Genomic DNA, 27,670 nt, shown 5'->3' with positions numbered 1-27,670 from the left:
CTGTAAGTCACTGTGGGTGGGAGGTTCTAGGCCGGATTAAGTAGTTTATATCCTGTTCACTGATTATTGATGTAGGCAAAGATTGCAAAGAAAGTTAGTATTTGGAGGATATCTCATGTGTGCAAACACCTTGTGTCTTGTGATAAGTAAAATTTTGTGTAGCCTAATATTTTGTGTCTATATTTACAATTACTATATTTATGACCAGGATAAAAATGCTTCCAAATGGCAAATGGAAAATAAACCTCTAATATCTGAAGATAATCTATTATCTAAACGATCTTGAGTTTAATCTTGTGATATTGTGATTTTGTACCAAATAGCATAATACAATATGTATATTATGTATTCATATACATTATTGTTAAATGCTTCAGATCAATGTGTGCAACAGTTTGACAGTTTGTTTGTTTTTTGCTTGTCTTGAAATGTATACCAGAGATGCCTGAGTGCCAGGGAGCAGATTCTAATTACACTCCGCCCTTGTTTAAGGCACAAATCCAAAATTGTAACCTTATAAAAACACAACTATTAGGTTGCCCTTTTAGGTGAGGGCAGGAGCTAGGATTACAGTTTTGGTTTAATGAACTCTTTGGAGCCAGGTACAACTACTCCATGGTGGTCCATGATCCATTTATAAAAGGGAGCTACCTATCGCAGGACAAGATTTGAAAGGAACAAGATGCCAGACAGCCCTAAATTGGATCTACTAGAGTATGTTATCTGTAGCTGTTAACTGATTATAATGTAAATGATGAGAAATGGAATTAGTAATGGAAATGTTTGCACATTTCCATGTGAAAACCTGACAATAATATATTTTTCTAGAAATAATATGAATCATTGTTATTATTATTTTTATTATTATAAATAATTGTATTTGATTAATTATTAATTTATTGTTAATAATAATTATAATAAAAAATTATTATTAATAATAATAATAATATCATGTTTGGACCCAGCTTAGCTGATTAAAATGTAAATTAAGAGAAATGGAATTAGTAATGGAAATGTTAATATATTTCCATGTAAAAACTGACAGTAATATATTTTCTATAAATAGTAATATAATAATAATAATAATAATAATAATAATAAATGTTTATTATTTTAATGATTATTATTAATGTTGTTTTATTAATTATTCATGTTTTTTATTATAATTATTTCTATCTTGTCTGGACCAAGCTTGTTTGCCATAACTATTATTTCACTATTAAATAAGCTCAACAACTCAACTCAAGTTAAATCAACTCAAGTTAGAGCTTCATTTACTTCCTCTTTTTATCTCACAGCTTTGACCTCTGTGGAATGCTTAGTCAGCAGGACAAACAAGGGTCACTCTCTACTACAGCAAGGAAGAGGCGCTAAAATATCTGTAACACATAAACACTTTCAGATTCTTTACAATGAATAGAGAAATTACTGTCACAAACCTAAACTTCGTGCTAAAAAGTTTTTTTATGTATTTCTTTTGTTAAAAAATATTACAAACATGAAAAATGTGATTAACTGTATGGTTTAGATAGGATAAATTTTATATTATGCATTCTAAACCCAATGGCTTTTTTTCTGATTCCATACCTTTTGCCTCATGGAGTTGCAAAATAACTTTTTCAAAAGCAGAACATGTTTTGTAACTCTCCTGCTTACACTTATTTTAGTCACATATCTGACATCTGCACAACTTCCACATTTCTAAAACTAGGAATGTAAACAGTGGTACCATTCTTGTTTATGTCTTGGTTTTGTGGTATAGAATTGGTCCCATTTGGGAATAGTCAGGAATAGATTTCCAACACAGGAGATCTGGGCAGTACTCAGACTCGTAAAACTGAGGTTGCTGTACCTCTCCTCTATTATCACTAATGTTTACCTCAACCACTGTTCTCATAACTAAAATAAAAATGAAATAAACAACATGCGAGAAAGCAGAACATACATTTTTGTTTGAAAACATTCCCAAATTGGATGCCATTGTACAAAATTAATGCTACAGCTGATTAAGCAAATGTGCAACATTAATGGGAACTATTAACTGCAGTAAATGCAGTTGCGTGTTTGCAGTAATTAGTTACATTATTTAATTAACTTAATCTAACTGGGTTGCACATAATACATGGCAATTAAGGTGTGAAAATGTGTCAAGTAGGGCTAGGAGATAAGCAGCATAATGTCATAGCACAGAATATGTATTCCAACCAGAGGCATTTTTTATATTCATGCAGCTCACCATTACAGTTTTACATTGATGCCTTCTCTGAGCCAAAGTTATTTCATGGATATCATGAAATATGGTTGTCAAAGCAAACAAGTTGTTATCCAAGTGGTATGGTTTGTGAAACTTGATGATTCTGAAGATTTAGAATTGTTTTGAAGTTTAATGGTCTTACAGCTTTACAGGGATTTTAGTGATGTCACATACTGTATGTACTCTATAACGCCAATAAATGTGCATGCTCGAATAAACATCAAGCTTGCATTAAATGCAGTTGCCTAATAAAAATACAGCATTCAAAACTCAATAATAAACAGCTTGTATAATAATAATAATAATAAAAATAAAGACATTGTTGTTTATGTTATTTATGCATTTATTCTTAAACACTTAAAAACTCCACTTCAGTAAAGTTATTTTCCTTTCATTTAAATAAAAGTTCTGTCAAATAATTTGTAGTTCGTTGGAATGGTGCAATTATATTTTTAGCTGATATATTAAAATGAGCAATATTTTAATCAATATTTTACAATAACAATTACGATGTGAAAGGAAAGGAGGCAGATTGGGTGTCATTTTTTTTTTTTTTTTTTTTAAACAAAGCTTTTCTAATATTACCAATTCAACCGCATCCCTCATTTCCTTTGCAATTTCCTCATTATTTAATTAGCATTCCGACACTGTAATTTAGATTTAATATGACTACAGCAGCAGACTACTGATTTCGACAAAACCAGCACTGGAATATTTTCAGTGTGGAGCGTGCAGTGTACAGAAGAATGCTTCAGCTCCTCCCACTTCCTGGAGATCCAATCCGAAACGACCAGCTGTTTCAAGGCGCCCCTCAGAGTCCATCTAGAGCAAAACAATGCACGGATAAACATTAAAATCGTCAATTATCGGCCATATTCGATTATTTTCTCCACAAATGATAAATCTGAGCGAATTGGCCGTATCTTTTTGTAAAATACGACGTTGGATATAGCCCAGTTATGGGGTTGTTTATCTGTAGTAAGGGGAACTTGAAACCGCCCCTTGCCCCATGTCCTCGGTTGTTTTTCTTCTTTCTCCTGGATTCTCCATGTTGTTGGAGAAAAAGTGAGGGCTTCACCTAGACTAGAGGGGGCTACGGATAAATATACATGCGATGAAGTAAATTGAGACGCGAAGCCTAGAAAATAGCAGATAAGAGAAAAGAAAACAAAGAGCCATGCCCCTCCCATGTGGAAGAGAATAGAAGGCGGGAATAAATAAATATCAAAATAATTTGTCTCCGTAGGTCTGAGATATTTTTGCGCTGACGGAAATTATTCATTTCAAGCGTCGCTAGCAATTAATGCCACTAAATGCGGTCCGACTGTTTGTCGCCGAAAAAGGTTGGTTGGACGTTGAGGGCTGTGCGTTTGTTAGATGGAAAGTTCGATCATCACTCAAGTGCAGAGAGAGGATTCTCGGTCGCCTTCGAAAACAGGTAGGTAATACACTGTTACATGTGAAATGGCAGTGTTTCAGTGCTGTGAATACAAGCCAAACTATTTGATAATCTCTTTTTGGCGAAAGCGCGACGTGAGATTCGAATTTCGAACGTGTTCTGTGCTCGCGCAGTACAGTTGGCATTTGCGAAATTGAGCTGATTGACATGTCACATTGTGGAGCGGAATTCGTTTCGCTCTAGAACGTTGACAGTATCTCACATCACAGGATATATACATATGCCTACATTTTGTTTTGTGTGTGTGCCTTTGTAGGGCTAAATCTCAGGGTAGCTGCTGATCCTTTATTTTATTATTCACACGTTTTGCTGTTTAACGCGTTTACGTAATATACTCGTTTTAAAAGGATTTTAGACGACCCCTTAACCATACTTAAATGTTTTTCTTTCTGTAATATTTATGAGATGTTTCCCATTTATTTATTATTCATTCTTACAGTAGTAGGTTTTGACGTTTTTAAAACGCGTCGGCTATCCTACCAAAGTTCATTGTCGTTGAAATAAACTGCTGTTTCCTCTTTTGTGATGTTAAACAGGCGGCGTTTCTTAGCTTGGTTAATGGGTAATTCGAGTGACACATTTTCTTAACATTGTGCCGATTATATTTCTAAAACAGGCGTTTGCTACGCTCACACATCTTATACACTAACTCACTTAAGTAAAACGACGAAAATACCGTTTAAACGTGGAAAACATAGGCCTAATCGAGAGCGCAAGGTGCCGCGGAGGAATGCACAAACACACCCCTCAGCACACGCCCTCCATCCGCCGCGCGACGAACAGACGCTACGATTACACAAATGTAAACCAGAAGGCCTTAATTCAAAGGTTTGAACGATAGTGTGTGTGTGTTTTTATAGTAAAGGCCACAGTGTTCTGCAGAAAATACGTAGTAGCCCTTTTGTCCCCTTACTTACTGCCTGGCGGACCTGCTGCCTATCCTCTCGACTGTGTGTTGACATGCAATTCGTCCCAGTGTTTGTCGTGTATCTCGCAAATATGTGCGCAGCTTTGCGCTTATTATAGACCTCAGGTAAATACTTAGGATATGAAAGCTGTCGTTCTAGTGTGACCATATGGTATTGATGTTAATAAGGCTGTTATTACAGATGTTTACGACCAGTGCATTAGTGAATTACGAGCAGCCATTATGTTTGAAATAGCCAAGACAAGTATGCAGAAATGTGTAGAACAGCCCTTGAACACAGTTGCACATGCTTGCTTGCAAAGAAGTGTCCAATGACACGACTGTGCCACATGTCTAATATATGACTTGTTTGTGGCCATGACAGCAAAGACTCAGAAATTATGGCGTTCAGAGTGTGAACAAACACTAAAGTGCAATGTAAACAGAGGTCTAATAACGTTTTGCAAGGTTGCATTTTGCATTGCTTTCTGTAGTGTGTTTGCTTTACAGTCTTGAGGAGTTCGATCCCTTTAGAATTTTACATTTTTAAATATCAAAATGTTAAAGCAAGGATTAAAGTGTATTAATTTATTATTTAGATGAGCCTTATCCATCTCCATGGTTTAGTTGCGCGTGAACTGTGCTGGGTAGTAACGGATTACATGTAATCTGGAATACATTATCAGATTACAAAAATCAAGTAATTGTAATTAGATACGGTTACATTTTAAAATACTCAGATTACAGATAGTTTTGTATGGATTACATGATTACATATTAATCAGGCAAAGGAAGTAATTTTTTCATAATTTATTTATTCCTCTAGTTCTTTTTTTTATGGTTTACATTTGTCAAATATTTTGAGAATTGCACACACAAACCTGCTACTAGCCACCAGCCATAATTACACTGAAGATGGAGCGCTAATCCACACATAAATGCCGAACCGATGGCATTAGTGCGGTAAAGTTTGTTTTAGTTTCACAAATTGCTTTTGTACTTAAAAAAATAAACATGAATGTGCTTTTGTGACAACTTTTGAGACTGTTTTTTTTTTCCTGTAATGTTGATTCACAAACAAAAAAAATGGTCTTATCTATTGTTACCACACGTGGATGCCGTTTGTAATGCCAAAATTGCCGGAGTAAGAACATTTTAAGTGCCTGTTTTTATTATACTCAGAAACAGACAACTAGTGAGTAAAACACAAATGTACAAAAAAAGAATAATATCAATTCACATATTTTTATATATTAAGTAAGCTTTCTTTTATGCATTTAAGCAACATTGTTAAAATGGTTCAAGCTTACCCTACTCAAATGCATGCGAATGCGTCACGTCAAGTGACGTCAAAAGTAATTAAAAAGCAATCATATTAGATAACTTTGAATGTAATCCTGTACAGTTGAACTACAATTTAAGTCATGTAGTTTGTAATCACTTCCAGATTACAATTCAGAAATAATCTACCCAGCACTGTGCATGAAGCAAGGTGATGAGAATCAATTTTTTAAAATTTCAGTACCCTCAGAGTTTTATGAATTCTCATTCTGTGCAGTATTTTTAAATAGGTACACAATTTTGATACTTGAGTACACTATAGATCATGTTTAGCCAATGCTGCAGCAACTCACTGCATACCTGGAAAAATAGCTTTCATATGGATTGATGACACAATATGTCTAAAACTGATTTGTTGTTCATTTGGTGAAGACCAGATCGAAACCAGTTTTGTCTGGGATAACATTGCCGATGTTATCCCCTTTGTTTTTAGATCTCTGCTCTTAAGTACATATAACACAAGTAAGAATAAAACTTCTCTTAAAGAAAGGTTCTGAAGTGAACTGAAAGGCTTTGGGGACAGGTTTGTATTTACAAGCTTCTCCATCCTGTGGCTTAAATACAGATATCAAGCACATGGGCTGTTACTGTTTCCTTAACTGATTCCTTGGAGTCCAGTAGTTACACTGATCCATTGTAACTCAAATCCAAACTTGACATTTATTTCACCTTCTTTTAGTCTTGAAAAAAGTACCGGTATTTCGGTACTAAAATAAAAAAGAAGTAATGATACCAGTGTTTCTGTAGTACCGAGCACAGACTCTATCCGGTACCAGCGCGCAATATGACTGACACACGACAGCTTTAAAATGCTCACAGGCTTATTTTGAACGTGTGCGCTGTTACTTCTTGTACACTGAAATGGACAATTAATCCAAGTGGCATGTCCTAATGTGATTTATTAAACCACTGAAGGCTGCAGTCTTAGCGTGGATGAGCTGCATACTTTGAATGTATTAATCCAACCGCTCATACTCTGGAAACTCCACAGACATTGAGAATCATTCACGTTGTTTGAGATGACAAAGTAGAGCACTAATCCACGATGAAGCACACAACACATGTAAACTATATATTTATATAATTAAATCACAGCATTTGCGCTTTAATCTCAACTCAAATTTATTTATATAGCATTTAAAACAACAGAGTTGACCAAAGTGTTTCACAGTAATAAAATTGAAAACATAACATTTCAAAATTACCACATACACAAACACCAGTAATCTAAAATACAAACACTCCAAAACTGTGTCCTACATTTAATTTGTCAGACTCAAAGGACAGTGTAAAAAGATGAGATTTCAGACGTGACTTGAAAGTCTTCAATAGACCCTTTTCTCGCTCCTGGTTTTGTCGGGTAAACTTCGACAGCGGTGAATGGGAGATCACAGCAAATATTATTTTCACTTACCCATTTGCTCCAAAACCAAAAGAAAAAATCCACTATTACATTTAAATGACTTTCCAGAAGAGGGAAAAAATAGAGAGCGATGGATTAAGACAGTAAAATGGGAGAAGATGCCAAATGTACTGTCACTCTCTCAGCAGCTGTAATAGAAACCCCCTCGCAGCTGTGGTAATTCAGTTTTTAAAACTAATTCCAGGGTAATATAACATAGAGCATAATGTTATAAATTTACACGCAATATTTTAAAAATGTATAACATAAAAAAAAATGCGAGATTTACGCTGATAAATAAGGCGGAAACGCATCATCGCAGTCTGTGAAAAAGGTTTATGATCACACTGGGCCATGTTGCAAACTGTTTATCTGGGAAAGTGAACCTTCCGGCAAAAAACCCACATCATAATAAAAGCACAATTCAAAATAAAAGCTTGATGCGTGAAATTGAAGAAATTAAATAAAAAAATGTAATAAAAATATATTACAACTGTAGAGTAAAATGTAATATTCTCTGTAATAACAATAATTAATCAATTTACCACAATCAAGACAGCTGTTGAATAAAAGTTTGTCAAAAAAATGCAGTGATATGGTAAAAAGTTATATTTTCACTTATTAAAAGAGAATTAATTGATTAGACGCCATTTTGATGATTAAATTAAACTTAAAAACATGTTTTTGAAAATAATAATAATAATTAAAATAATTATTAAAAATAACTAAACTTATGTGTTCAATAGCATATTATCATATTTTTGCTGTGGTTTTGAAACTGGTATCGAGAACTGTGAAATTTCACTGGTCTCGGTACCTACTACTGAAATTTTGGTACCATGACAACACTACCTTCTTTAGATCTTTATTATTTAGGAAATGTCAATCAGATGACAAGTCACCAAGTGGACCAAACTTTAAAACGTTTGAAAATTTTTTGCATTTATGTTGTTCAGAAAATTGATTTGAAAAAGGATACAGTCTCTCCTTTGATTAAGTTCGTAATCCCTTACCACTTACACACAGTTTTTAACAGAACCTTTGACGGCCCTTAAAATAACCCATTCCTCCTTTCACACTGCTAAGAATGCTGTGCATTATTGTTCCATCTGCATGTGACAAAGAAAGTAGATTTAAAAACATGGATAATTTTCCATCAGTCCTTTTGTTAAGCAGGGCTTTATCAGTGAGTGTACAGATGGGCAAATACAGCAGAATAAATGATGACGAAGGAGGCCATTTTCTCTCATTCTCTCTCCGCTGTACATGCTGCTCGTATGTTACATAAGATGATTCCTATGGCTACATAAGCCCTCAAAGGCACCAAGAGGAAGGAAAAGTGTATGGATTGAAAATGAGGATCAACCTCTGCTTACCTTGCACATCATGATGGTCAGTACCTTCAGATGAGAAAACAAAATAATAGAAATCATTACTAGTACGCACATTAATCACTGTCGAAATTCAAAAAATCAGATACTAATCATTGCATGGTGTACTTTAATATGCAAGAGCTTTTAGGTGTATTTTTTATATTTGCTTCCTCAAAATCTTAACAGGCAAGTCTGGACAAAATCGTGTTTCATTTAAATGCAAATATTTGCAAGCAAAAGCATGCAGAAGCCACTAAATATGCAGTGAGACCTAAGCCCTCTGTAATGAAGGGCAAAGCTTGCTACAGATGTTATGTTACGTATATACAAAATCATTACATACAAAACATAGCTCTTATTTCTGTGGCTAGGAGTTGTGTCTGTGGCGTATGCACTTCTAGGACTTGTTTCTGCCAGACTCTCCTGTGATGAAATGGCTGGAGTGGTGTACGTGTGTGTGTGTGTGTGTGTGTGTGTGTGTGTGTGCTCCGAAGGTACAGCTGAAATGTGTGGGCTTTCCCGCCCTCTGAGATTATATAACATATACCAGCCGTGGCCAGCAGTCTCATTTAAAACAGATTTTCTGTTTCTGTGCAACGTGTGCCATCTCTGGAGGAGGGTGGCTGAGCAGTTGGTCATTCTGATGTTAATATGCACTGCGTTTACTGATGCAAACATACATTTCATTCCAGTGCTCTGAATTATTTAAAAGATATATCAAGTGCCAGTGGCATACTTGATGCAAATGTAACTAGCTAAATAGCAGGGGATATTGGTTGCATGTGGCACAAGATCAGTCTTCTTATTTAAGAGTAAATTGAGTTGTAAATTGAGGAAATTGAATTCTCAAAAATGTGCATTAATGCACTCTGGGTGAGGTTTGACAATAACCTGTAGCGCTTTGTTGTAGCTTCAAGTGGGATTGTTTTAGGGCTGCAACAACTAATCAATAAAGTTCATAATGGAAAATGGTCAACAACAAATTTCATTAAAGATTAATCGGGTATTTGCACTATACATGGAGAAACTACATAAGTGATGTCGCTTTACAGTGGGGAGAAATGCATCTCTATGGAAACAGCACATTTGAAAAAAAGGCAGAGGCAACATGCGTTAACCAAACAGAGTACAATAAAAAAGGGAGCACAATAAAGGTGCACTTAATAATTAAAAAATTTTTTTACTCCTAAAGAAATCAGTTGTAATTTTGAAATATATGATCAAAGTTACTGTGCCTTTAACTATATAATAATTAACTAAATAAAAAAATTATTAAAATGTACACTGTAAAAAAGTTCTGTAATTTTAACGGTAAAAGACTGTAAAAATTCTACAGTAAAAAAAACTTTAATTGGTTAATGGGTAGTTACCTTGAAATATATGGTAAAAAGTTATAATATATTTCAAAAGTAAATACATGTAATTTTACGGTAAAATGCTGTATAATTAACGTAAAAATGTATATTATGTTTAACAAGAGAGTACATGTACTTTTTACGGTGCATTATTGTTAAAGTTAGGGTAAAAAATGAAAATAATCGGCCATTCCCAGAATTCCCAGCGTGACCCATTATATTTTATGAGAATAGTTCTGTTTCTTCTTATTTTTAATATCAGTTATGTACTTTGGAGTGTTTTGTGTTATATTTGATGTAATTTAATTAATGTTTATTGTATTATTTTAATTTCACATGTGTTACCCTGATGGTGTTTAGTGTTTGTGTGAATGATCACTGTCTCAACATGTTTATAGGTCATTGCTCCTGAAAGGGCCACTATTGATGAACTTCATGTCATCATGTGCCCTTCTGTAATTACTACAGTGATTAACAATACATTATAAAGTGAAAAGCAGATATTTACAGTTTTATAAGGTTAATTATCAAGTTTATCATTTAATAATATAAACGGTAATGCACCATAAAATATATAGGCATCAAAATTACATCCCGTAAAGACTGAAACGTGGTTACCGTATTTTTCACGATAATTCTCTGGCAACCACAGCTAATTTACCGTAAATTTTATGGAATTTCTTTTTTACAGTGAATGTTTTGAATGAACCAGATTTAATTTATATCCAACAAATAATGTAAGTAATAGTATTTTTATGAGACCAGTAGCAAAGGAAAATAAGATATAATACAAAATATGTTAAATTCTTTTTTATATCTGATTAATTGAAGAAATAATTCAAAGATGAATTGAGTTATCAAAATAGTTGTTTGCAGCAGCCGTAGATTGTTTTATAAACCTCACACCAGTAACCTTTTTTATAGTATTTAACTCAGCTGATGAAAGTAGAAAATGTAAAAATTCTATTTTATTGTGTTGCCCTTTAAACAGATCAGGTGAATAATTCCTCGCTTCGGAAACCTGGAAGTCGGAACATCTTCAAAAAGCTCATCTGTTGCCTTCGACCTCAAGATGCCCAACTGCCAACATCACCTACCCATGATGCCTTGTTAGCACCCGAGGACAATGGGACCATTGCGAAAGTATTAATATAGTTACCATTGAATCTCTTTTTTATGACACATAAATTACTAAAGTAAAACATGTTTAATATGTATAAGGACTAGCTAAAAAATATATATTTTATGATTTACACATTGTAATTTCATAACAAAGTTCCATCAAATTAAATTGAGCAACTAAATATTTTACGTGTTATGAATTTGGGTTGTACCAATAATAATCATTTTTAAGGGCCAGATCAGTTAGAAATATCTGACAGCTCCTAACAACTGCGCCGTTTCACTTTTTACAGTGTAAACAAAACAAAAACTACATTTCTAACTGCATTCAGGACATTTCTGATTTATGAGTAAGCATTTCATGTATGATCATTCAATTTAGCAGTAAGAATATTGAATAATGCATTGAGCAGGAAGCATTTTCATAGTGACAAGAGGCTTGGCCAGTTGGCCTCCTGTTCAGTATTTTTTCTACATTGTAAGCAACTGCATTGTCCTGCCCTGTGGAATGAACGTGATGAAATCTTTTGGTTGAGGAAACACAAAAGATTACATATAACACCAAAATAATACCCCTCCTCTGTTTTTGTTTCTCTGAAATCAAATATACAGTGAACAGACAATATACATAAAACAATAATACTGTGGAATATTTTTTTTTTTTTCACCAGTCAGAAATAAGCTGTTACAAGCTCACATGGTTAGGAAATAATAAAAACATGGTCTGTGTGGAAACACTGATACTCATCAGAAGAGTTGTGGTCTCATCTCCAGATTCCAGGGGAGTGTCTTCTGCCAGCAGTGACCTCTCGGGACCAAGGAAAGATCTGTGTGGTTATAGATCTGGATGAAACACTGGTGCATAGCTCCTTTAAGGTATTCCTAGTTGAGCATTAAACATTGCATGAGATTGCATACTTGTTTCAATGGGTCTCTGAAGGAAATTGCTAATAAACCAGATATTTGTCTGTAAAGAAATTAAGTTAAATGCAGCAGTTTTATTGAGTAATGACATAGAATCAGAAGATAGATATAATTAATATATAGATAGATATAAAATATTAATATAATTAGTATAATTAATATGCATAATATAAATATTATAAGTTCATAAAATATCCACAGCACATTTAATTTATATAAATATGCAAGCATATTATTGCAAACAAGCAGTTCTATCGCAACAATGTTTATTTATGTATCCAAATTGTGTTTTTGTAGCCAATAAGCAATGCAGATTTCATTGTGCCTGTGGAGATTGAGGGGACCACACACCAGGTGAGATCTGATAAATGTTTGTGTATGTGAGAAGCACTGGTAATCCCCTGCCAGTGCACTAGTGTTTCTTAATGACTTGCACTGTGCACTGTGCCTGAGGAAAGAATGCGGATGTTTTTTCACATTGAAAAATGAATGATGAGCACCCTCTGCTGGACTGAGGTGAGAAGAGAGCTTTGGCACTGGATGAGGATTCAAGCAATCAAATAAGACATTTGCCAAAAAGCTTAGTGATTTTTTGTTTCAATCACAGATAAAAACAAAATACAGTAGTTTTGGAGACAAAGCAAGCAGTATGACCTGAATACTAGTGTTTTTAAAGTGAGGAGACTGAGCTTGCATTTTCTTGAAAAGTTTTTTAGGCCTTTTTGGTTGTCGTCTTTCTAACATTTAATTGGAAACTTGCATTTGGCTTTTGCCTGGTTCAAGTAATCCAGGATAGGTTAGTTCCCACTAGTACAGCCTATTCTTGATTACTTGTTTCAGGATGAGGCTACCAGCAGCAGCACTATAAGCACCACAGTGCACTACAGAACGTTTTGTGATGTTTTTTATTTACATTTTCATATCAAAGAATTTTAAAACTTCATATAGTATTGAACTTTACATCTAATATATCAATGATGTCAACTATGTCAAACACCAACAAAAAACACTTATGTTCTAGGTGTATGTGTTGAAGAGGCCATATGTGGATGAGTTTCTCCGGAGGATGGGAGAACTGTTTGAATGTGTTCTGTTCACTGCCAGCCTTGCTAAGGTATCAATTTTCAAATCTTTTCAAACTCTAACCAGGGTGGTAGAACATCAAGAAATGAAAGAGATACCTTACAAAAAGCTGTTGTTTGTGATTCACCTGCCAAATGGATTTAGCAGGGTTCCCACAGTTATGTATAACCTGGAAATTTTGAGTTCCTGGCCTGGAGAAGTCATGGGAAAAACAAATAAAAACATACAAATTACGACAACAAAATAAAAATGCATGTATAGATTTGCTTAGCTCTAAAATATTTAATTAGCTAAGTATTGCTTTTTGTGAGTGCAATTGTAGTAAGCATGAGGGACTGGAAACGTCTTGGCAAAGTCCTGGAAAAATCATGGAAATTCACTGCTGTGTGAACTCTGTTTTAGTGAATTATGCCCTCATAGTGTTGCTTATACCAGCTTTCAAATGTATACTCTACTTCTGTATTGATCCAAACTTGCAGATCCATTGCAGTTCTCTTAAGTCCATCCCTCCTACTCCTCTATCATTTTTTATCCCTCTGGTAGTATGCAGACCCAGTGACTGATCTGCTGGATAAGTGTGGTGTGTTTCGGGCGCGGCTGTTCCGTGAATCTTGCGTGTTCTATCAAGGCTGCTATGTTAAAGACCTGAGTCGCCTCGGCCGTGAGCTCCACAAAACTCTGATCCTGGACAACTCCCCTGCCTCCTACATCTTCCACCCTGAGAATGCTGTGGGTTTCATTTTCCTGCTGTCGATTAGCCTTTATTGAACCCTGCCCTTGGCTTCTAGATTCACCCTCTTGCCATTTTACAGAAATTTAATGTTTCATGCATTGTGTACAGAATTGGGCATTTTACATAATATATACAGTGGGGTTCAAATGTCCATATTGAAAATCTGGAACTGATAATCTAATTTAAACTTGGAAACAAAGTTTAAGGATTGTTAAAAATTGAAAACAAGAAATGTTATGACGTAAAATGATGTCATTAAAGCAAAAGTGTGACATACCAAATATTAAAGAAATATTTCCGGTTCAGTACAATCGACAGCATCTGTGGCATAATGTTGATTGCCACAAAAAATAATTTCGACGTGTCTCTCCTTTTCTTACAATGGAAGTGATTGGAGCCAGTTTCAAAAGAATAGCCACAGGACGTAAATACGCATGTCAACAATATGCATTGCTTACCAAGCTTCTTTGCGTAGTTATATTTTACATCACTGTTGCAATGATTACATAATACTGTTAACCCTGTAATACAATGATTTAAACAACTTCACAGCTCAAATAATAACCGACTTTTTACAGAAGAATAAATGAAAGTGCTTTTATAAAATTATAAGCCTTACATTTCTGCCTTTAAACCCTCCAGAAATGGCCCCCATATACTTCTGTTGTAAGTGGGGGCTGATAATATAATTTGTAATGAGAACAAACTATATAAAATCAGAAAAATGTAATAGAAACATTTTCACAAGTGGACACAGACTTGAACCCCCCCCATTATATACAGTAGTTTACAGTTTGTATCCTTAATACACCAATATAATGACTTATATTTTTATAATTACATGCATTTTGTTTGAAATGCTAACTTTTAGAGGTATGTAAAAACCTCCATCTTTTACAGGTTCCTGTAATGTCCTGGTTTGATGATTCAGGCGACACTGAGCTGCTGCACCTCATCCCAGTGTTTGAAGAGTTGAGTCAGGCTGATGATGTCTATAGCAGACTAGAACAACTCAGGGGTCCATAATCCCTACACTTACAGACCACAGCAAACCTCCATCTTGCATTGCACTGACTGCAAATCACACGAAAGTGGCTCATATGACAGTAGGCTCTGCCCTCTGACCTGAAAACATAAACAAGAAAACTTTAAATTCTACTGAACATAGAGAAATGTGCGGTTCTACTACTTGGATGATATTTTGGTCAGAGGCCAAGTGTCTCGGTCATAGAACTTGCCTTTTGCAAAAACAATTTAAAAATTTTGTATTTTATTTTTTGTATTTTAATTTTTTAGCATTTTTTACATTTGTAATGCTATCTTTTGGGGGATTAAAACAGATGCTGTTGAAAAAGACAATACATAGGGTCTAATCAAGTCGTTAACAAACAGTGCAGCTGAAGTCAATGTATTATGCTATACAACTGCACAATGTGTAAGCACAATGTACTTTCAGGCCAGTGTCTCTATGCAAGCTCTACCTGAACACATGCTCACATGTTCATTTACATCAATTCATATTCATACTTTCAATATTTAAAGGAAACCTGGTGTTTCTAATGTATTCCAGATAAGAATTGTGGCCAAAATGGTAGAAATTTTATAATAATTATCCAACATGCTATGCATTTGTTTTTTATATAAATGCTAATGTGACACCAAGGACTCATACAGCCTTGTTTTGGAAAACAGTCCTATTTTTAGTCAGCGGAGTAAATAGCAGTGGTGCGTTAACATGGCCTTTAATGAAATACCTGTTTTGAACACGGTGTCATGTGAATTACAACCACGCTCTGTTCATTTAATTTAACACTTTCTATATGTATCTTTTAAGTGGCCTTATCTCTGCTTTAAGTGTACTTGATGAAAGAGGTCACTATGATACTTGAGGGGTAGAATTAACCACATAGAATGAACCAAAGAGATTTATCTTATTCAGTTCATGTCTAAATGAACATGAGGGTTTACATCATGCTGTATTTATTGCAGACAACTACGAATACTGTCCATCTTATATGTGTATATTTGGTTAAACTTGAATTAAAATCTTTATACGAAACCATTTTGTATCATCTCTGGCATAGACCAGATGCTCCACCTCTTTATTACAATCTTGTAATATTATTTAAACATGAACTTTTTAGAAGTTTTCATTGTAGAATAAGCATTCAAAATGGCAGTGGGTTTATATATATATATATATATATATATATAAACACAACAGTGTTCAAATGGCGGTCTCTTGCCTCTGTGTTCAAAAATCGACATGCCTTGAATAAGGTTTGTGTTATGTAATATTTTTTTACTTTTGTATTGCTGACAATAAAATTTTGTCCTGTACAACATTAGTATGAAATTATTACTGTATTTCTCCGTGTTCCATTAAAGTAAATTCCAACCTTTTTTTGCATCTGGACCAGCTTGACATTTGCTCAACCAACAGCTCGACTTTTTTGGTAAAAAGATTAATACCTATAAATAATAGGTGAATACTTGTTCATATCTTTTAAATAATCAGGAAGCTCAACACAAAACAAGCATTCAGATTCTTTGCCCTAATAGACTATTATGAAACCATCACACACCACAGCACTGTATCTCTTGCAAGTATTTCTCCCTTCAGATGACCAACTTCACATTTACCACTAGGGGCACCAGAATCCTTCTCAAAACTACAGGAAGAAAAAAAATATGCCACTTATTCTATAACAAATAAACCACAAAAATGTTTACTTAAAAGGTTTTATTGAGTTATCGCATGGGTGATGGCAATTGCTAAGAAAGGAGATTATGAAAACAAATTTATGGCTTTTGCAGGACAGAGTGGAAAAACAAAAAATCAGATAGCACCTTACAGTATACTGTATAAACATTTTACAGATATATTAACAACTTCATAAATTCTTTTGTAAACATACCAAACTAATATAAAATATTCCTGAAAATTAAAACAAAGTAAATAACAAAGGTTATAACGGCATGCAAAATATGGATCTAACATAGTAACTCAAACTACTTCAAAAAAATAAAATAAATGGTTTTGTGACAAAACAGTGTCACGCTTATTAGATGGAGCTACAAAGTAATTTGTCTACAAAAATGGTACATTTCACATGGGCCTGGAAAAACTGCTGGATGACAGTATGCATGTTTGGGAATGTTTCTGATTAGTCTTTTGCTATGGTTGATTTATTAAAAATAGGTCAGCACATATTAGAAAGGATTTGGGCTGTGCTACTAATCTACTAACCTATGGCTTTTGTGCAACCACTTGAAAATGCAAGAAGGTTTTTTTTGCCTATAATCCGTTTTGCAGGATTAGCATCGTCAAAAACATGCATTGCAACACCTTGACTTGAATTGCACCAAAACGTTTTATGTTGAAGAAATATGGGTTTGTGGAAAAACTTGAGCATTTCCCTCCCAACGAAAATCCCTTCTGCTGAGTTATCAACTTCATTAAACCTGGCCCAGAGTACGATACTTTCTAACAGCTGTGAAAAGATGTGTAAGGCAGAGTCAGCAATATTACATCAACAAAAATATTAAATGAATTGTATTCGATGGGAATGGTTTGATAATTTTTTGCACATTTTGGTTGTCTATTCAGCCGTGTTCAAACTTGGAAAGTCGTGGGAAATGTAAATTGTGTTACAGTGTCAGTGATTGTAGGCAGGGTGATCCAATAACACAGTTTAGAATTAGGTCATGAGTTCACAAGTCACAAGTTTTTGTTTTTTTAAATCATTGCTTAAAAAAAAAAAAAAAAAAAAATGAATATACACAAACAAGCCATGGCCAAATTTGGGGAACAAACTAACCATAGACACCAAGAGAGACAAACACACAAAGTCAGGCACAGTACATGTTGTAAAAGAAATTAAAGAGAGTATCCAATAAAATGTGGTCTTTTCTTCCCACACTATTAAAGAAAATAAATAAATAAATGTAAATAACAATTCACTGTGGAACACTGTAGCTCTGTCTTACATGGATAGCACTTAAGATGCTGCTACAAGATTTTTATCTTTAAACGTATGAATCAAACAAATCTCGATGCATGAAGTTTTACACAAATGCACTGTTTTTTCTTTTCTTTTTTCTTATCATGAAATATGCATATTAAATTAATTGAAAATCACATATATTAACATTCACTTTCCAATAGCTTTACACAAATGTTCGCAAAGAATGTGCACTGATGTTGCATGAGAATACCAGAACATTCGGTGAGTTTAAAAACTGGAAGACTGTTGCAATGGACTCAGAGCTTTCATCTTTGAAGTTACTTAAAGAGGTGGTTGACCCAAAAATGGCCCTCATGTGTTCCATACCTGTATGACTTTCTTTCATGGAACACAAAAGGAGATGTTAGGAAAAAAAAATATTTTCAGTCACCATTCACTTTAATTGCATTTTTTTTTCCTCGATACAATGAAAGTGAATGATGACTGAGGCTGAAAGAAAAGTCATACAAGTTCAGAACATAAAGGTGAGGAAATGACAGAATTCTCATTTTTGGGCGAACCATCCCTTTAACAATAATATGAAGTTCAACGTCACTACTTGGCTACCACTTGAAACAGAGAACACGAATGAGGTGACAGAGTTGTTAAAATGGTTTAAAAATGACATCACCACAAACACTGTAATAGTCCTCCTTCCATCCATCAGGATAACTGAGATACAAACATGGGTATCTTGTGTACAGGGGTAACATTTTGTGTTGGGTTTTTTTTTCGGGTCAAAAAATGGGTTATCCCGCAAGTATCCACCTTTGAAAATGTCTGAAGCTTAAGAAGTATCACGAGAATCAGTGTTACAAAAAAGGTTGGTACCTGGTTATCATTCAGTCCTACCTTCTAAAACAATTTCAGCCTTGGCTACCACAGGAGGACAGGCTGTCGTAGAGAGAATCGCTCAGAGATTCGGGGGTCTCGAGGACTTGGGGATGGCTTGGAGATAGGCCATCGTCAGGTCTCTCTCTCACCAACTCTAGACCAGTGTCTCTCACCATCTCTGGGTTAGTAGGAATACGGCTTTTGCCTCGACGTGCCTGACCAGGTTGAGGAAGACTTCTTGGGTCGCCTTCGCGGTTGGCCATGGAATTACTAGTCTTGTTGTGCTGCAGATAAAACGCAGCCAAAATGCATTGTAGCACAGTAGGAAAGTACACATGAAGCATTATTTCCATTAAAAACATTTTAATAAAACAGAATAGAACATTATTTGCATTGTCTTGTTGGGTGATACTAGGATAGGCATTAGTGATGCTCACCCTCTTAAAAGAACCCTTATGACTGATTGGCTCCACTCCATCTCCGACGCCAAGATAAACCTCAGATGGCTCTGCAGATGCTTTGAGGTTAGGGAAAGTCCAGTTCTTTGTGGGGCCTAATTTCATAGGTGCTCCACAAATATCAGTGTCTGAAAATACAAACCTTAGTGTAAGTCAATGAGAAAGAAATACCTACATAATGTTGAAAATCAGGATTCAAAATCCAATTTAAATGTGGAAACAAAGACACATTATGTTGGAAAATTAAGATAAAATAAGATACGATTTTACATTATTTGGTCACTGATCAAAAAAGTACATTTGTGGCATTAACCGGGTTAACTCCTTTGTACAAAAGGTTCAATTTTCTTGCTTTCATTGAAGCACACAAGGTGATTTTTGGAAAATTCTAAAATCTTGCTTCAATAAAATGGATCATTAGGTTTTGCACAAACTTATAGTCTATGTCAGCTCGAAGCAAAAGGGGAACATATGAAATATGAAATTCACATTCATTTTTCAATTAAACTCTTCACTCAATTATTATGTTGATAATATACTGTAGCTTGTAATGTGAAAAATTCTAAATAGAAGCATTTTCAATAGTGCTCTAGACTTTTGAGCCCCACTGTATATCTGCTGTTTTACCGAATTGCTTAACTAATGCTTTCTATTAATGTACAATCATTCTGTCTTCAAAGATCCCATAACTGCATAATCTTAAGTGACTGCTAAGAGTTTTCAGACATCTGTGCTCCAAATACGGCAAACCAGTGTAATATTCTACAAGCTCCCTCCAAATTCAACAAGATGATAGAATAAAGCCATTCTCTGTTGTGGCATATTTCCCATATTGGTATGGCATGACCATTTACAATCATACTCTATGACCAAGTTCTATTAACAAAAAACATTGTATTGAACATAATGTTGAAGTCATACCATCATGAACAATGTTTGCAATCTGACTGGATGGAATCTTGGTTTCCAATGTGCTGGTGTGATGGTCCATATCCTGACTACCCATATAATCTTCTTCTAAAGATGACAGTTCTCTCTCCAAAGTCCAGCCCTTGTGGGAACTCTTCATTCCTGAGCCATGTTTTCCATGGAGAAGAGGAGGGTCACACTCCCCATGGGCTTTCCCTTTGGGAATGCTTTTGCAACCAACATTCACACTGTAGTCAGGAAGAGGGAATGTGCCGATGCCACTGTCAAGGGTGTGTGTAGAGATTCCTGAGCGAGTAAGAGAGGGTTTCATATTGAAAAAGTAGAAGAAAGGAAGTTGAAAGTAATAATGAGTACCGGTATATACTATATTATATACAGTGTGTGTATATAAAAGATTTTGACATTACTAGCACCATGCTTAACTGTTGGCATATGGTTCTTTTGATGGTAGGCAGTTTTGATTGTGACCAAAAAAGTCTATTTCTCAATTACTTACACAATCAATTCTAATTTCTACCTACAGTATTTGATTGAATCAATGTCACGGCAGTAATTTCTTTTTAATTGTTTTTTAAAACCTCTTGCATGATTTCCCCTAAACAAACACATATAACTGGTAAATATGTTCGTCAAATAAAAAGACTGGTGCTGAAAAAAAAAAAAAAAAAGGATTTACGTTATAAACTATAAAACAAATAATTGCACAAAGGGTTCACCAAGGAATATGATGCAAAAGATAGACACGCAAAACACACTCTAAACTATTGAAATCTGTTTGCCATGCAGCTGTTTTCGAGAATGAGTCACATTGAGTCACCGAAATAAAAAAAAAATAAAAAACTTACCACACACCTAGATTATTCATCATCAGGAATATTCAACCAGGTTTAAACCTGTTTTCTGTGACTACATGCTAACCAATCAGAATTCTTGGCTCTGGAAACATTGACAGCATTGATGCCATGCATTGTAATCATGCTTTACCTGCAAAGTGTTCATGATGAATCGTCTCAGCCAGGTTTTCATCGGATGTAACATCTTTACTCAAAGTAGAAACCTGTAAAATACGAAGGGTCAAACTAAAATGAAAATTCAACATCCCATTGACTTCTTTTTAACTAGAAATGTGCATGATATCCATTCATTTCAATTGGTGATGATTACAACTTATGATTTCACCTTTTCCAAGTCATCATTGCTTCTTGTCTGACTAGGAATGACTGTGCTCTGATGACTGAATACAGGTCTGGATTTACAGTCAAATGAGAGGCGTCGATGTGCCATACTGATACCTGCGTCCTTCCCATCAACCCTTATGAAAGAATAACGATAAAAATAGAAGTAATGTGAAAAGTACTTTTCATTGCTTTTTTACACTTAATTACAATGTAATATCTCACATTTTAAACTGTTCCTCACATAAAGTGTATAGCTTTAGGAGACTTGGAACAAGACTTGGAGTAAGTCTCCTAAAACTATACACTGTGTATAAAATTAGAAGGTCACCCCCCTGTCACCTTCTAATTTTGTAATTTGGAAAAGAATAGCATGGAAATTCAGCTAAATAATTCTTTATGTTCCACAGACACACACACAAAAGACAGAAAACATGTGGTAAGAATGAAGGAGAGCAGATGGCAGAATTTTCTTTTTTGGGTGAACTATCCTTTTAATTTTATATAAAACTATAAACCCCGGCCCAGCTACTACTAGCCTTACAATTCCCAGCGACAAAGCAGCTGACTGAATATGACTGAATATAAAAAGCACACATTTTCACTTTACTCACCTTCCATGCAAACCTGCACAACAACTACGCTACACAACACATCAACCTGGATTTTTGTTTTTGTAAAACTTGACATAAATCTTTAATTAGCTTGCAATTAATCTGGCCTTTGTTTTCTAAGTGTTCTCCTTTGAGATTTATGTAAAAATGCAAGTTGTACCCTCAGCTACCTGTATTTGTTGCCATCATGATACCTGTACTTTATTATAACTAGGCTTGGAAAAAAAAAAAAAGTGTCTGCTTCGAATGTAACCAACAATGTGATGACAAATATACATCAACAGAATCTATATGCCATCAAACAGAATGTTTCCTTAACATTAGCATATGGTTCCCATTTGATATATTTTTTAGAGAACAAATTCCTACATTTGTAGGAATGTTCTTTTTAGGTTTTAATTTTTTATGACCACAAACTAACGTTCCCAGAACATTCTGGGTACCAAAAATGTTTTAGTTTAGATACTCTTTTGTACTAACCGGTTTAGCAGTTGCTGCATGAAGTTGTCAGATGGCACTCCTCTGTACATTACAGACAGATGCCCTTGGGCTTGGTCCATCACCACCTCACAAGAATGTCCTTTTCCTTGGCGATCCAAAGCCACTCCATTCACATATGCCCGTTCTTCTTCAAGAGCTTTATGTAAGCCCTCAGCTTTCTCAATTAGCATAGAAATGTTCAAGCTCTCACTCTCTGTTTTCTTAGCAGCACCCTTGGAGTCCTTGCCAACTGAAGATATATTGAGTTTCCATTCTCTCTTGTCATCTTTCACTTTTGATGCTTCTGGTTTTCGGCTCAGAGCTGGAAGCTTGCTTTTTCTCAGGCCAAACCAGTTGGCAATACCATTGGAAGCCTTCTGCTTGACCTCGACCATTTGCCCTTTATCTTGCTCTTGCAGTTTCAGCATATTCTCCTCAATGCCCTTCATGACCTTCTGCTCAATAGAGGACTGAGAGCTGGGAGCAGAGTGCCTCTTTTCTTCTACAGATTCTATCGGTCTTGGTGGTGGAGGAGGAAGGCTCTCTCCATAAGAAGTCTTCTTCTTATTGGCCCTGAGATGGCTCCTGTCCTCAGATTTTGACATGTACCTCTGGAACTCCTGAGCAGGTTTCCCATCTCGGTTCATAGATGGTGGCACAGTTTTCGTTGGCGATTTGAGTGGGACTTTGTTGGGGCTGCTACTGTGGGAGCCAGAAACATTTTTTACATTATATGAAAGGCTGTGGGGCGTTGTACTTTTAGCATAGCTGCGTAAAGCTTGTGCAGCTTCTAAGTTAGCAGATGGTGGATGCATCTTTGATTTTGGACTCTCTTGCTTTGCTAAGAACGTTCTAGAAGATTCATGTTCAAGTTTCGAGACTAACGAGCTAGAGGGCAGTGACCTGACTGCTTGGTCAGCATGCTGAAAGGATCCTTGTTTGGAGATAGCGCCATCAAGATAACCTGAATGGAAGGGTTTATCATCTGTGGATTCTGTATTTTTTGGAAGTCTATATTCTCCTGACCTACAATCAGAATTCCTGTCAGCCATTTTGCTTTTATCATTGGTCTGTGCTGGTATACTTGCAGGGGACTGAATTTCATTTTTCTCTGCAAGCGGAGGACAAGCTGTCGATTCCTCTGGGTTCCTCAGCTTGCCAAGTGCAGCCAGTCGCTCTTTAAATGAATGGCTTGATTCACCTGAATGTCTTCCAATCCCTGATTTTCTAGGAACAGGTGGCGGATCGTCCCTTTTAAAAGGTGACTCTGTGCTCTGTGGATCATTAATTGTGACTTCATTCTTCTCTTGGCTTCTGGACCTTGTGCCAATCCCGCTCTGAACCTTCTGCGATGATGACTGACTAGGCAGACTGCGATGATTGACTTGCTTATGCCAAACTGGACTCTCTGAGCTGTCCTCCTGGTCTGAAGAATCAGACTCTGGCGAGATATCTTTCTGCTTGAGACTTGTTGGCCACTCAATACCAAATTTTTGCTGCTTTCCTTTCACCCCTTCTTTACTGAGACTGGCACTGCAAAGAGATGAGCTCACTTCTACAAGCAACTGGGATACATCGGTGCCACACGTCTTTGAGAGATCCGAGACATTTTCATAGTGTGGAACTTTCTGAGGGGTCTTCTGAACCGGAGAACTTTGTGTAGGTTTGGCTACACGACTTGTTTTAGGTATTCCACAACTAAGCTCCTTTGTCAGCTGTGTGGGGACATCATCAGGCTGGGGTGGAGAAGTTGGAGCGGAGTGCGACTCGGATTTAGAGGCAGGCAACTGTCTTTGCCTCTCGGTTGTGGTGGCTTTTCTTGTTGAGACAGGTGACTGTTGCACCTCATAGTTGTTGCTCCGGCAAGGAATTTTTGAACTACGTGTCAACTGAGGACTGAGACGAGGTGGATTTGGTACTGTGGTACGTTCTCCAATAGTGGGTATCTTCAGGAATTTGAGAAGTTTGGAGGGGGAGGCCTTGACCTCTCTAAGGCAGGAAACTTGATTGGGGCTCACTGCAACTTTAGATCTATTGGACTGAGGGTCAGGTGGGGTGCTGTCTTTCACAGGGACAGAGATGTCATCCAATACTTTTGAGGCAGTGTGATTCTCATTGGGCAAAAATAAGAGACCTTTGTGAACTAGTTCATTGCTTTCCATATCAAAGTGTGCATCATCTTCGAGTCCAAGAGTTGGCAGCTTTGTGGTGGCTGTGCTGGCTTGATAGACACAGTCAGAGTCTTCTTTCACTGCAAACTCTTCACTACCACTATCTTTCTCAAGTCTCTGTGGCACCACGATGTTTAAGTGCTTTAAGTCAGAGTCCAGTAGGGTAACATCAATTGTGCCATCATCACTAATTGTCTCATTGCAGGTGCTGCCACTTGACCTGTTTGTTTGGGACTCGAGCAGAACATCTGACAACCAATTCTTGTCTCTCGTTTCTACGGACATATGATCAGGAACTCCTCTGGTCTGATCTCTTTCCGAGACTGATAATCTGGAGTATGACTCTGGGACTTCTAATAGGTGGGGATCATTGGGTGGGTCCGCTAAAAGAATGGACACATCAGCAGATGTTCTATTTACAAACAGTTCACTTGTACCTATGGCAGGCTTCACCAGGCTCTGCAAGTCCATGTTCTCCTGGAAATCGTGCCGAGCCAAATTGAGGTTATCAATAGTAATGGAGTTTGAAGTGCAAAAATTGTGGCTACTCTTTGCTAAGCTGACGGAATCTTTATTGGACAGCATCAGGCATGTGCTACAACTACCACACTTTACATTGCTGTGCTCTCCTCCATTCAAATGCTGATGTGTGCAAACATCTGGACAGGAATGGGAACAATGTGCTTTGGGTGCATTGCACCTGGATGAATTGTCTCTGCAGGCTAATACAGCCTCCTTGGAGGCAAGAGCCTGGCTGTAATCACAGATTGAGGGAATGCCAGAGGAACGATGGTACCGAAGTGGATCCGTTTCTTCAAGCTTGCGGAGGACCTCCAATATGTGTGCTTTCTTTTTCAAGAATGGGGACATGGCCTCCATTGAGGTGGATGAGCCCTGGGTGTCAGGTATGCAATTTTGTGCACACTCACTGTTTCCCTAAAGAGCAGAATCATAAATATAAGGAAAAGTTGCTTTGACTGATCTCATACATATTAGATATAACAAAGACCATTGCCAGGCATTTGTTCTTTGTGAATGGCACCTACCTTGGCCTGTGGAATCCTCTGAGTCTCAATCAGTTTGGTAGATTCACTGTGCTGCAGCTCACCGATGTGTTCCAAACAGGGTCCTGGCTGCTGTGATAAGACACATTAGGTAAGCTTTAAGCTTCTTGTTATGGTAAATGGTCTGCACTTATATAGCACCTTTTAACCTCAGCGGTTCTACAAAGAGCTTTACACTGTGTCTCATTCACCCATTCACACACACACTAATGAGAGCAGAGCTGCCATGCAAGGTGCTAGCCTGCCATTGGGAGCAACTTGGGGTTCAGTGTCTTGCCCAAGGGCACTTCAGCATGTGGAGTCTTGTGGGCCGGGAATTATATTATTCAGTTAGTGGATTATGTAAAACACAATGCATAACAAGCATAAATATAGGATTGGGTTTCAAAAGTCTGAGTCCTCTTGTGAAAATGCTTCTATTTTGCATTTTTCTCTTTTTTATTTATTACATATTATATTAGTCTCAATACAATTTTGGGGAAAAGTTTAATTGAAAAAAATTACATTTACATTTTCCATTTACATTTCCCCCTTTAGCTTTACTGACAGCATGCACTCGAGTTGGCATGGATTTTGTGCAAAACCTGATGACCCATGTTATATTAGCATGATCTGAGAATGTTCCAAAAAGCATCTTGTGTGCTTCAGTGGAAGCAAATCTGACCTGTTTTTACACAGGAGTTAACATGGTAAATATAACAAAATTGCTTATTTGATTAGTGACCTAGAAATAGTGCAGAATCTTTTTTATTTTATGTCATAAAGCTTCTATTAGTTTAAATTTTTAAAAATCCAAAAACTTTGTTTATTTACAGGTTTTGATTTTGAATTCCAGATTTTCAGTGTGAACTCAGATTTTTGAACCCCGCTGTACGTGTATAACATGGGTATTTGTTTTCTGTCTTTTACACAAATTCCTTTTAGTCACATAAAAAATGTCTTTCCAGGCAACCCGGTAAAATTAAACAGGAAGATGTTAATTGAGCCATTTTCTTCCATTTGTTAACAAATCTAATAGGACATCCCTGTGGAGTTTTAAGAAAGTTTTGTGAAAAACAGCACATTTAAACTACAACATGACTGGCGCAGTGCATTTTTCCTTCACATGTTCCAGCATTTAATCACCTACCTGCTGATGTACACATGATTGACTGTGTAATTTCTCCTGCAAAAGTTCACACAGTGTTCTGTTCTGCCTCTCCAAATCAAACACACGCATTTTCAACTTAATGCATTCCTCTCGGAGATCCTAAGAAAAGGATGTACATTCATTAAAAACATATCGCATTATATGGCTAAAGCTGTGATTGGCACAATACCACTATACAATAACCACTTTATAAAATACAAAACCACTACATACAAATTCACATGCGTTACATACACATGCAAAAATACACCAGTACATACATTTTTATTTAAAAAAGTGAGGCTTTTATCACTGTGTTTCAGATACAGTATATAAAGTATAGTGTTTTCACCTTTTGATTGAGTAAAGCTTGGACAACATGGTTGGCCACCTAAAAACAAACACAAGCATTAAAAAAAATGCTGAACAATTGTATTAATCAACTGACATAAACTCTAAAGTGTTTTTTTTTTCAGCATGGTGCATTAGGCAAGACCATTGCAAATCTCTAATGCTAGATAAATGTGTGGTAAGGAACAATATTCATTCTGCCAAGGCCCCAGCACACTCACGGCGAAGTGCTTCTTCGTTGTTCACTCAGAGCCGAAAAGAAGTTTGAAAAAGCTGAGCAACAACATACTGTTTTTGCGAACATTCAGACAACCGCCACGCTGCTGGGGAAGGCATTTACAAGTACATTTAAATATGAGGACTCTCAAGACTACATGTGAAATATTAACTATTATTATCATTGACTTTATGCCTAATTCTATGAGTACAATTCACATGAGATCAGTAAAAGAAGCTGTTTTAATCACTCAATGCTGATTTAAAGTTGTATATGCAGTATACAAT

At 36.1% G+C, this 27,670-nt stretch overlaps 2 protein-coding genes across 5 annotated transcripts in view; one reads left to right on the top strand and one right to left on the bottom strand.

Annotated features, from left to right (window-relative positions):
- Window positions 1–3,069: 3,069 nt before the first annotated feature.
- LOC127419537 (carboxy-terminal domain RNA polymerase II polypeptide A small phosphatase 2-like) lies at window positions 3,070–16,984 on the top strand. Of its 2 annotated transcripts, XM_051661014.1 has the most exons (7): window positions 3,070–3,692; window positions 11,083–11,234; window positions 11,988–12,089; window positions 12,435–12,491; window positions 13,159–13,251; window positions 13,764–13,949; window positions 14,854–16,984. In XM_051661014.1, the coding sequence occupies exons 1-7, from the start codon at window positions 3,632–3,634 to the stop codon at window positions 14,977–14,979; spliced, it is 777 nt and encodes a 258-aa protein (XP_051516974.1). In that variant the 5' UTR covers window positions 3,070–3,631; the 3' UTR covers window positions 14,980–16,984. The 2 variants fall into 2 exon arrangements, with proteins under 2 accessions (XP_051516974.1, XP_051516975.1); XM_051661015.1 differs by lacking the exon at window positions 11,083–11,234.
- A 682-nt stretch (window positions 16,985–17,666) lies between these two features.
- The window catches only part of nckap5l (NCK-associated protein 5-like), a 32,632-nt gene continuing 22,628 nt past the window's right edge, over window positions 17,667–27,670 (bottom strand). For 2 of the 3 annotated variants that reach the window (XM_051660993.1, XM_051660994.1), the window contains exons 4-12: window positions 27,168–27,206; window positions 26,816–26,935; window positions 25,669–25,758; window positions 22,452–25,558; window positions 21,362–21,494; window positions 21,167–21,239; window positions 20,174–20,467; window positions 19,232–19,380; window positions 17,667–19,078 (exon numbers count right to left, since the gene is read on the bottom strand). In XM_051660993.1, coding sequence (XP_051516953.1) covers window positions 18,827–19,078; window positions 19,232–19,380; window positions 20,174–20,467; window positions 21,167–21,239; window positions 21,362–21,494; window positions 22,452–25,558; window positions 25,669–25,758; window positions 26,816–26,935; window positions 27,168–27,206 — 4,257 coding nt within the window. In that variant the 3' untranslated portion in view covers window positions 17,667–18,826. The remainder of the gene's footprint in view (window positions 19,079–19,231; window positions 19,381–20,173; window positions 20,468–21,166; window positions 21,240–21,361; window positions 21,495–22,451; window positions 25,559–25,668; window positions 25,759–26,815; window positions 26,936–27,167; window positions 27,207–27,670) is intronic. The other variant, XM_051660995.1, reaches the window with a different exon arrangement.

This window comes from Myxocyprinus asiaticus, chromosome 28, assembly GCF_019703515.2.
Source record: "Myxocyprinus asiaticus isolate MX2 ecotype Aquarium Trade chromosome 28, UBuf_Myxa_2, whole genome shotgun sequence".
Lineage (NCBI taxonomy): Eukaryota > Metazoa > Chordata > Actinopteri > Cypriniformes > Catostomidae > Myxocyprinus > Myxocyprinus asiaticus.
Note: the sequence above shows the minus strand (reverse complement) of the source record. Positions and strands in the feature narration are given on the sequence as shown.